Genomic DNA, 12281 nt, shown 5'->3' with positions numbered 1-12281 from the left:
CATTAATTGGTAAATGCCATGTTTTTATCAATGATTGTAATTAATTATAGGGGCATTCCATGAGATTTTGTTTCAAGGTACATTATTTAAAATATACTAATAGCAAAGTATGTAAGAACTAGTAAGCTTAATGGTATACAGTTTAGAATATTTTCAGTTATTTGTTGATTAGAATGTGTATTCTATAGAAGAAGAAGAAGAACTTCCCAAGGATGCAGTGCTGATAGATCAGAAAGTTATAATAGAAGGAGACAAGATTCATACTGATAGTTATTATGGAATCCCAACACAAGAAGTAACTTCAACTACAGTAAATATTAAAGCTCCTTCAAAGTATGAATTTATTGGCCCACTAGAAAAGGGAATTCCAGTTGGACTAAGAACTGTAAGTAAAACTTAAATATACACTTAATGTACTTCATAAATAAGTTATTTAACCATACAGTGTATTACCTAGTTAAAAGTAAAAGGACATTTAACCCTTTTGTTGTGGGCTGGGACATATTTCCCAGTGCACTGGGAAATATAAATCCCAGCTGCAGTGAGTTTTAACCATATAATATCTAGTTCCTAGTTAGAAGTATGAAAATTCAGATTCTACGTAAAGTTCTGCCGGGTTTCTAGTGCAATTTGTCTCTGTTTCTTTTCAAAACCGTGTTTTTGATGTAGAGTGAAATGCAGTAGTCTAACCTGTCAAATTATAAGCTTGAAATCATCCAGCTGGTTACTTCCCAAGTCCTATCAGTCATTGTCAATCACAGATGTAGAGGTATAAATAAACAAAAGTTTAAGTAGTTTGGTATGTAAGCATAGAAAATGTTTTTCAGTGTTGAAGAATATAGAATATTGCTTAAGCATGACCATTTACGTGCTCTGTGGCCAGCAGTAGTATGTCATTGGAACAACACATCGGCTTGCTGAATGATCAGTTCTTTATGATTTTTGTATGTTGATTTAAGATCTCTTGATATTCGAGACAATTTAGATGTGCACACATTTCACAATTTGACCCCTCTGGTCAATGTGATTACCCACCACTATCCTGCACAGACAATCATAGCCATATTCATCCATTACTTTTAAAAGTGATGAAGAGGCTCTAATCACTATAAGATGAGTGACTAATTGTCCAGTTTCCAGTTATGACAGGTATTACACAGTTAAAATGGTGCTGGGCATTCTTGGGGGTGATTCATGTATGGTTTTCATTTCCAAATCTTTCCGAAGTATGCACATTCTTGTATAGTGCCCATCACTGTTGGCCACATTAAATTCAATAAAGTCAGCATGAATCTTTTTTTTTTCATAGATAATTTATGCTTAACAGCACTTTTGGCCAATTTGAACGTGTATTTTTTACCTTTTAACTCTTTTAGTTTTAATAAATTTCATATTGACAACTTTGTTTACTCAATAAACCTTCTAAATGTTTTCATTTGAATAATACTGATTGATAAATTATTTTTATTTCTTACATGTGACAATCAAATATTTATACATTTTATCACTAATTACATATAATTATCTGACAGTGAAGTCCTCCAGTGGGACAGTGGTAAGTCCATGGATTTACAACACTCAAATCGGGTTTTATTCTCCTCGGTGAACACAGAAGATAGCCGATGTGGCTTTGCTATTAAACACACACACACTAACAGTGAAATTGTAACGAGGGAAAATTGTTTACGAAATGTTATTTTGTGAGTAATCTAGAATTTTTATTATGAAATTATTATAAATATTTTACCTTTTACTCATGATATTACACATTTTGTTCTTTCTTCTATTCATACTGCTATAGAATGTGAAAAAGGAACATGCCAGTGACTGGTACAAATCAATGTTTCGATCGCTGCACAAATCTGAAGAACCAAACAGTAAGTTATAGAGTAACACTGCTTTGAAAAAACAAATTTATGTAACATTTTAAGAAAACAAAGAAATATATATCACAGTTATGACTAACTCAAAAGCATACCTTCTAAAATTACTAATTATTCAAAACTGTTCAAAAGGTGTCCTTCTACAGGAAAAAAATACAAGATGTATTAAAGTGTGGTGCAAAGCATTTACGAAGATGAGCCATTAGTTATAACCGACATTCAAAGTATTTATATGTGTATGGGTGTATATATATACAGGAAAAAAATACAAGATGTATTAAAGTGTGGTGCAAAGCATTTACGAAGATGAGCCATTAGTTATAACTGACATCTAAGTATTTATATGTGTATGGGTGTATATATATACAGGAAAAAAAAACATGATGTATTAAAGTGTGGTGCAAAGCATTTATGAAGATGAGTTATTAGTTATAACCGACATCTGAAGTTTTTTAATGTGTATGTGTGTATATATACAGGAAAAAAATACAAGATGTATTAAAGTGTGGTGCAAAGCATTTACGAAGATGAGCCATTAGTTATAACTGACATCTAAAGTATTTATATGTGTATATATATATATATACATACAGGGTGTCCAAAAAGTCTGGAATGATAGGCACTTCAAAAGATTTTATAGAATGTGTTCCACATGCTGTCCTTCTAATTCAAAACAAATTTGGAGATGGTATTTCCATTCTCTTTTAACACTGCGAAGCATATTTGTGTCAGTGTCAACTATCCACACTACCAGTCTCCTTAAACATAGCTAGCAACTTCCCCGCAACATTGCGAGTGATATTTTTCTTATATTGTGTTCATTAAATTATGCAGCAACCTTCTTTGCCACACAGCAGTATTAACTCAACCTTCTCATGCTATGACAGTTTCATAATCAGACAGGTGTCTGAAATTAAGAAAACTACAAATCACCTATGGTTCTAGACATTTTGGACACTCTTTGTAAAAAATGTGAATAAAGGAAAAAAAAATATTATATTATTGAAAAAAATAATAAGTTGAAAATAAAACACACAGTACTCAATAAACTGACAGAAATAGAAGGATAACAAACAATGCAATAAAATCTTTTTATTTTTTTTCTGTATGAAATATTCTGGTATGGATTAGGACACACTGTCAAAAATTATTCAGTGTTCTATAGGAAATGGTATTAAATCTTTTTAAGTATATTTTGAAAGACATTGCATATACCAGTAATCATAATGAAGATATAATGACTAATCCAATCGGTATATTTTGTAACTGGGAAATGAAGAAACTGAATTCTTAATTCTCAAGTGAAATGTTAAGTGTTGAAAGTTTAAATTATGTTGTGTTGATTTAAATTATCAGGACCACAAAAATATATTTTTATGTAATTATTATTTTTTATTTCAATAAATAGTAAGGAAAAATTAATAAATTTATTTAATTATGATATTATTTGCTGTAAAATATAACTTAGAGGAATATGTCTCTCTCTCTTAATATATGCTTGTCAGGAACATTTTGAACAGTTATTTTTACTACAAGAATTAGTAAAGGAAAATTAATAAGTAAATTAATTATGTATGATTTTACTCAATGTAAAATAAATAATATAGCTGAGATGAGCATATATTTCTCCTTTTGCTTATGTGTTAAACCATGTGTTTTTCAAAAGAAAATAAGTGTATATTCTGAAGTAAGTATATAATGCTTTAATTTAAGTATTAAATATGGTAAATTGTTCAAGATTATATTCTGGGCACTATATTGTACATAATCAAAGCTCATGTGAAATTAAAATAATAAATTTGTATAATATCTTTCTTTAAGTTTATTCTGTACTTACATGAGTGTTATGCTAAGTATAGCGTGTGCTTCAATTAATTATAAAAGTGTATATAAAACTAGATTACATGTACTGTTAGGGTGCAAAGGACTATTGCTGATGGATTGTTATTATAATCAATTATATTTGTCATAATATAACAGTATTTGGCTTGCTGTATCTTTTTTAAACTGTAGATTCTTTATTTGGTACCTATGAGTTTCTCTGAGAAGAACGGAGTAGAATAGCATTTGAACCACACTGTATATGTTATATCCATTGCCAACAATGTATTTTACTCAATATCAGAGCTCATCAAGCCAGCTAGTTTATAACAAACATAGTAGTAGTTGGGATACTATTTATTTAAGCCATTTGTTATGATGTGAATACATTTTGTTGGCAAAGCATGATTATAAGTAGTTAATGACTTGGTAAAGCAAAAAATGGACTGCAAAGTCCTTGTTTCTAGTCCTAAGTGCTGATCCATTGCATCCATCTCAATCTGCTCCAAGCATAGTGTCAGGCAGGACTGGAGCAGTACATCTCTCAAAAGGTAATGCAAGTATCCTAAAGCAAGCTCAGCAAGGAAATTAAGATGGATTTTAATTCTAATAAATAAAAAGTAATGCTTTTGGGTTATAATAATTTTAATTATTAGTAAAAATGTTATATAAATAACCTTAACAGTTTTATGGAAGAAAATAATTGTGATGTTCTGGTTTATTAGTCTCATAAGCCATCCAAGCAGTGTGCTGTTGCTAGTGGTAGGGAAAATTGGATTTAAAGTTGTATTTACAAAATTATTGAATACAAGTCTAAAAAGTTTATAATTTCATTGTATGTGTCATTGGTTAGGCCACATTTAGAGTATTGTATTCACTCTTGGGCTCCTTACCTAAGAAGGACATTGAATTATTGGAAAGTGTTCAGAGAGCTACTATGATGATACCTGGGATGAAAAGATTGTCATAAGAGGATAGATTAAGATTTATGAAATTGTTTTCCCTTGGGAAAAAAAAAATGTTGGAAGGGAGATAATTGATGTGTTTAAGATTGTTAAGGGAATTGGTAGTGTTGTTGCATCATCTTTTTTCATACTTAACGCTGAAAATGGTAGAACTATGGAACACAAATATAACTTTTGACAGGGGTAGCAGTCATTACAACTAAGACTGTTTTATTTTTCTAACAGGGTGGCTGGTCTTTTGAATGAGCTGTTTCAGATTTGGTAAATGCAGTAAATTTAAGGGAAGGCTTGATAAATATTAGAATAAAAAGGGCTGGCATTGAGTCTTTTTTTTTTGTTGCTGGTGTTGGAGGGGATTGCCTAGATTGACCAATGAGTCACTTGTACTTAAATTTTATGAGATATTATGTTATAAGAAATAGTATTAAGCTTATTGTTTTTTTTAAACACAAAACAATCTTTAGTTGGCCCCTTAGGGTTTTTACAAGAAGAAGAAGAGTGTGTGTGTGTTAAAAAAAATAATACCATAAGCATAAAACTATTGTCTTATAACAGATATAATGGATTGTGTGTAATTTGTTGGTTTTAAAATCATAAGTATATTTTTATTCATTTCTTTGATAAGATTTGTTTGTCTCGTCAAATATTACCTAGCATTATACATTATCTCTCAGTCTCCTTTTATACATAATTAAGTTCCTATAACTATCTCATATGAATGGGTTTACTGAAATATTTAGCAAGAAGAAATGATTAGTATAAATATTGACTTGTTCATTCTGTCTATAGTCACAAGTATCAATAATAGAACTTTGAAAGAGTTGTAAAAAAAAAAGATTAGCTTTTGTTTGTTTCATTAGTGAAATTAGTTTTTCAAATATTGAGCAGATTAACTTTAAGATAAAGGCTTTTAAGTATTGTGTTGTCACATTTGCCAGAAAAGCCATATTTATTGATTAGAAATACTTCTATAATTACACTTCCATAAATACTGCTGCAATACTTGCACTGTAAAACAACCCTGAAAGTAATGTTCATATGTATTGTGAATGTATACAGCAATCATTTGTTATCTAATGCAAATATAACTAGCAAACGTGCACATGAAGGCATAATTATGGATTTACTTGTGATAGACTTTGTGGAATGGGTTAACTTTTTAACCTTCCTGGCTGGTTGATACACATGAAAACCATTGATTTATATGTCCTTTTGTTTTAGAATACAGTATAGTTGTATAATGTTTGAAAATGTCAAACCAGCAAAAAACAAAAACCTGTTTTACATTTCAGGAGATGATTTCATGACTATGAGATACAGGAAAAGAACAGGTTGCCCACTCTTTTGGTGTTAAAGTTTCTATATTTAAAATAGAGAAGCTTAGTAGAATGCACTTTATTGAAACTACTAGAATCCTAACTTGTAGACTGTGTTTTGGTTTAAGAGTTTGTTCAGTGGTCCATTCTAACTTGTAGATTGTGTTTTGGTCTAAGAGTTTATGTTCAGTGGTCTCCATAGAGCTGTTGTGTAGTTCTTTCATAATAGAACTCAGAGCTGTATTTTGTATAAATGTAAATGTTATAATTCATGCACTGTTTATTAACATAATATTATGGAGTGTACAGTAGATTATATTTGTGTAGTGATGTGGAGACCACATTATATTAATGCATTGGTATGAAATGCATGCACAGTAAATTATTCTTCAATCTCTGGACTCAAAATCATAATAATTCGTAACTACGGGACTTTGTGAAAATTGCAGTCCAGTAGTGCATGTAGCACAATATAAAAACACACACATGACATGCTTTTGCATGCTTACTTTTTGAAACAAAGAGAGTAATTTAAATATTTGGAAAGATTTCTAAAAATTATCTGTGTAATATTTTTATTTTGTGTTTGGCTCCTTTTTAATGCTGGTGCATTATTTGTGTAAAATAGTCAGCATCACAAACTAATGATTATTTTAATCCTGAAGCAAGTTTTGCAGTGGCTTTAACAGTTTAACCAGCCTACATGTTATTTAGGTTTATGATTATTTAGCTTGAGTTGTTTTAAAAAATCTTTGTTAAATATAGCTTCCATAAATTTTAATCTATGCATGTTTATACAGGTTTGGGTAAAAGTGACTATACAGTTGTTTAATTTAGAACATAGTTCAAATGCTAACTATTACTCTGACACAAATAATATCTCGTTTACTTTCTTTTGTCTTCATAATATTTTCCTTAGTGCCAACCATATAACACTAAATATATCAACTATATAGCAACTTTGACCCACCCTGTATATTTATTTATTCATTCATTAAAAATTACTCAGTATTTATTTGTAATATGAGAAAAAGTTTCCTTAATCATGAAATTTGTTCTTTTGTGCATGTGCGTACATGAATTTGCAGTTATTAAAAATAAATAGTGCATTATAAATGCTTAAAGTCTTCAAATATATTCATAATTTTTAGTTATAAGTCTAACTATATATATAATATGGATAACAAGCTTTCATAATGTTAATGATGATTACATTTGTAATCTTCAAAAAAGTAATTTGTTTTCTACTTCTTCATTTGGTTAGAGATAATAAGTATGGTAGATATACCAGATATTATAAATGCATAGTTGAGGAGACATTTTATTGAATTCTAGGTCAAACCTCGCATGCTGGTGGCTACATGTCGGAGCCAGAATTTGACAGAGATGGTAAGTATCCAAGCATTTTGTTTTCAAAGTATTTAAGGTTATTGATATCATAACTGGATAGTTCATTAGAGCTCATGAAGCCTGACAGAACTGAGCAAATAATGCTTCTTTAATATTTTAACAACAATTATGTGACTGTACAGTTCATTATAATGAAGGTTGAATTAGACAACAAAATTAACTACAAGATTGTAGTAAAGCTGGACAAATTCATGAAAAAAATGTTTCTTCTTGTTGTTGATTCTTGTGAGTTAATGTAAAACTTACTGAGATAAATTCCAATTGATTAACTTTTATTAGTCAAAAGTATTTTGAAACTAAAATAGTTTCTAAGGATTTAAAAATTGTCAGTGTAACTGCTATTTTTAGAATAAAATGGACAAGGGGATGATAAAGGAAAATTATAAACCTGTGTAATAGTTAGACTTGGGTTGTTAGAAAGGTTTTACAATCTATTGTCAGTAGTCATTTAAAATTTTAGAATTTAATTAAACTTTCACATAGTTTATAAAAAAAAAAGTTTTTGGTTAAGTGTTTTTTTTTTTCAATAGGACTTCTGTTGTTTTTTTTTTTATTGTATAAGGCACCTTTGTTGATATATACCTTGACTTCCATAAATAGCCATTGATGAGATACCTCATAGAAATCTGACTTGTAATTTGAATGGTTTTATAGAATTGGTAGAAAACCTAGTGTTAAAAAAAAATTGGTTTAGTGGTAAAAAGCGAAGATTGATGATGAGTTAGTAGTTATTTTCAACTTTGTTTTTGATAATAAAATTCTTGGAAAGAGCTAATTTTATTGATAATACTTCTCTTATTCAAAAACGCTTTGACAGCCTTTTGACAAGAATATTGAAATGAAGTTTAGTATTGAGAAAAGTAAAGTTATGCAGATGAGGTATGAAAATTTCAGAAGGACTCGCTTATTATAAGAGCAAATAAAAAAAAAAAAAAAAAAAAAAGGAAGGATTGAAGTGTGACTGTGATTAGAACTATAAATCTTTGCTGAGTGTGAAAAAGATCAAATTGTTTTTGGCTTCTCTTTATAGGAATTTTTAACTTGAAGAGCAAGAATCTAACTTCATATGATATTCTGTAGAGACTTCATTTTAGGGTACTGTTTTTTTGTTTTTTTTTCATCTCAATACAGGAATGACATCAGTATGTTAGAAAAAATACAAAAATGGGTTACTTATATATTACCTGATTTAATCCTCAAATTACCAAGCTAGTTATACTGTTCACTACCAGTGGGAACCACACATGTTATCATAATTAATAATTTTATGTGTTTGCCTCTCAGAACATTCGGTGTAAAGAACTGGCAAAAATAGTGTGGTGAAATCACTTATTTTTTTGTATAAACTATATTGGAAACCCTGGCAGTGGAATTAAGTACAGTATTCATGTATTCTATGTAGCACAGAAAATAAAGAGGTGATTTGATTCAGATATTTAATATAAGTGGTTTGAATAATCGTCCTAGGGGTGTCTAATTGAGTGGTTTGATGAAGAGGTTAGACATTATAATTGGAATAATAAGAACAATAGATTTAAGCTTGGAAGCCTAGATGCAGACATGCATTGTTTGTCAACCAAGATATTTTTTTTATCACTAGAATTTACAAAATTATGGAATGATTTACTAAATGATGCAATGTATGTTGTTAGCTTACGTTATTTTCAATTTTATACATAGGAAATAAACAAATCGAATATAACATGAATATAAAGGAAACTGAGGCACAAGTGAAATAGTTAAAATAGGTTTAAATCCAGTGAAGACTGTGTTATATAGGGACAGGAGAATAATTTTTATGTATAATATTTCTTTTATAAGAAGTTCAATATCATGTTTGGCTGTTAAAAGAATTTTAAATTTTTTGTATATGTTTATTTTATGCTATTTTCTTGAAGGTGGTTTAGGTGGGTCTAATGTTTTTCTGTCACTTTATCTTTTGTTCTTATATGATCATCAGAATCTCGTAGAGATGCAACAATTGAGAATAAGTAAGAAAAGGTGTAGGAAACCCTTCTTATTAATTAAATCCATTCAACATATCATTTAATTCACATGCACATTTGTTTCGTTTATGCGAAAGATGCAAATTTCTTCAAGCTCACATGTGAATTTAGTCTTAATATTTTTCTTTATCCTAGTTTGGATTTGAAATATTAAAATAGATAAAAACAAATTAGGTAAGTATTAATATCTTTAGAAATATACATGTATTTGTTCTTTACCAGCCATTTATAGTATGCATAGAAATCAAACAAGTGTACATCAGATTTTGTAGACATTTTAATATTTTATTAAATTGAAACACTAGATAAATATTATGCTATCAGCTTCCTTTACTAATATTTCAGTGAACGTCTTTCCAATAACATTTAAAATAAAAAATATATTCAATATGTTCTCACTTTGTGACCAGACATGTTTTATAATTTACTTCTCAGTGCTTTCAGATGCAATAAAATCTGTTTCCATAGATAATGCTAAATGAAAGTTGAAGGCTGTGACATTTGGTCTTTTATCTTGTTCTCTTTATATTTGTAAATATGGTACAAGAAACTCTCTGAAGAACTTCACTGTGTAAAATAGGGAACAAAGAAACCTTACTGTAATCCATAATTTTCTGAAGTCTTCATATCATTTTTTAAATTAAAATGATTATGACAACATATTAATTATGTACTCTTCATAAAATAATAATGTGATATTCACTTGCTAATGTGTTGTCACTGTTAAATAGAAATATAGAATTGTTTTTTTGTTTTTCTTAATTTAGATGAATATTCCCATCGATCCAAGTATGCCACACTTGATTACAGACGGCATCCAGTCAGAGAGATCAGTCTAGGATCAAAGTCACGTACTCTTCCACATGCAACCCATCAGTAAGTATGTTATTAAATTATAAATTGTTTGTAGAAGTAATAGCATAGTGGACTTGTAGATAGATGTTATTAAAGATAGAATTTCAGTTTGTTAGCAGTGTAATGACATTACTAGTTGGAATGTATGTGAAAATGAATTAACAGCATGGTGATTCCAAATGATGCATTGTATTATATGAGATAGCTATTTGAAAACTTTTTTCAGGCTTACTAAAATTCCTTGCTACCATATAATTTGAAATCATGTGTGATCAGAAAAGAGTATTCTGATAATAAAGAAGTTTTCTCCTTTAATATTTACCCCTTGCTTACCATAAGCCAGAGGTGTACTTGGTTTGCCACTGTTTCTATTCACTGACACCATATTCACATTTAATCCAGTGACATATGGTTTGTAGCATCTTTTTTTTTTTCTTTAATAAAATATATACAATAAATCAATCAGGTATAAAACTTCATATTTCTTTAAGTTTCCTAATTTTCCCAATTCCTGGGAATACAAAATGCTTGGTCTCAAAAGGGTTGAAAAGACAAAAATAGATGAATTTATTGAAATTGTCTCTTTATCAATGTCAGATTTAAGACTTTACAGACTAATTAGGTGATTTTTTTAAATTTCTTTTTATAGATAGTTTGGTTTTAGTAGGTTAAATTTTTGTCACCTTATGAACATTTGTAATGGTTACACAACAAATAAATCAATGAATATCAATTGGTTATTAATAAAGATATTTTTCAGTGTAAGAGCTTTACCTTGGTTTGACTCTGTAACTTTCAGAAATAATCCATATTTGCCACCACCTTCACCAAAAGCCTCTACAGAAGTATACAAGAATCAGCCACGAAGTATAGCAGAGTATGAACCAGGGCATTCTTCTCTAGCTGAGAGAGAAACTAAATTGGTAAGAGAAATAAAATTGATTGAAGCAAACTTTATTTTTGTATGTTTGGTATTTTGACATGTATTTTACTCTTGTAACGATCCAATTTGTCCAGAGTTACTGATGAGGGGTGAAACCTGAAACATGTATGACTCTGTGAAAATAGTAAATCGGATGATATTTATATTTTAAGCTTTTTTTGTGTTAATGGAGATGTTCAATTTTTTTATGAAAATTATATATACAAGTCAATAAATCCAATACTATAAAATACATTAATTGTCCATAGGCGATTAAAATCAGCACTAAAAACAATAATGAACTTCATACAGACAAAAGCATTATAATGAAGTCATATTTCAAAATTATTCTTCCATTACCAGTCCTTGTTGTCATCTTTAAGTCATAATGGATAATGTCTGTAACCATAGAACCGTAATGTGTTGGGAATATTCCATTTATCAGACAAAATCTCAACACCGATGTCAAGCTCACCAGCAACTAAGGAAAGTCAGTTAAGTGTTTGGAGTTGAGTACATGAACCCACAATGTCTCAACTCCAACTGCCTTTCACTGTCGCCAGACAGTTGTGGGAAGGCAGTTACCCTTAATATTTAAATATAACTTTAAAATAGAATTAAACCAACCAAAAATTCTAGAGTGTGAAACTCCCAACTTCCACCATTTTTTTTAATATTATGAGATAAATAAAGCAAAAAAATTCTTACAGTAGAATTAAATCACCCTATATTTCTACAAAACTCTCGACCTCCACCCTTTCATTTGATAATTTATGATATTAAACAGAACTTAAAACCTTTAGCTTAATAGTTCTTAAGCTCCTATCCCACTCTTCTATAAGAAATTTTTCGTCTTTAAAATCTTAAAATATTAAACAAAAGGGGGGGGGTTGGAGGTTGGGAACTTACATTGTAACATTTTAGAGGGATTTAATTCTACTTTAAGATTATATCTAAATATTGAGAGTAACTGCCTTCCCACAATTGCCTTTAGACAGTAAAAGGCTGTAGGATTTGAGACATTGTAGGTTCAAGCACTCAACTCCCAACCCTTAACTGATTCTCCTTATTACTGGCAAGCTTGACATTGACATTGGTGTATA

At 29.6% G+C, this 12281-nt stretch overlaps 1 protein-coding gene across 5 annotated transcripts in view; it reads left to right on the top strand.

Moving 5' to 3' along the window:
* Nucleotides 1–12281, top strand: part of LOC106472897 — a 104507-nt gene that overhangs the window by 54303 nt on the left and 37923 nt on the right. For 4 of the 5 annotated variants that reach the window (XM_022402341.1, XM_022402337.1, XM_022402333.1 and 1 more), the window contains 6 exons: nt 189–385; nt 1802–1877; nt 5962–6000; nt 7321–7374; nt 10169–10277; nt 11056–11179. In XM_022402341.1, the coding sequence (XP_022258049.1) occupies nt 189–385; nt 1802–1877; nt 5962–6000; nt 7321–7374; nt 10169–10277; nt 11056–11179 (599 nt within the window). The remainder of the gene's footprint in view (nt 1–188; nt 386–1801; nt 1878–5961; nt 6001–7320; nt 7375–10168; nt 10278–11055; nt 11180–12281) is intronic. The other variant, XM_022402334.1, reaches the window with a different exon arrangement.

This window comes from Limulus polyphemus, unplaced genomic scaffold, assembly GCF_000517525.1.
Source record: "Limulus polyphemus unplaced genomic scaffold, Limulus_polyphemus-2.1.2 Scaffold124, whole genome shotgun sequence".
NCBI classification, from domain to species: domain Eukaryota; kingdom Metazoa; phylum Arthropoda; class Merostomata; order Xiphosura; family Limulidae; genus Limulus; species Limulus polyphemus.
Note: the sequence above shows the minus strand (reverse complement) of the source record. Positions and strands in the feature narration are given on the sequence as shown.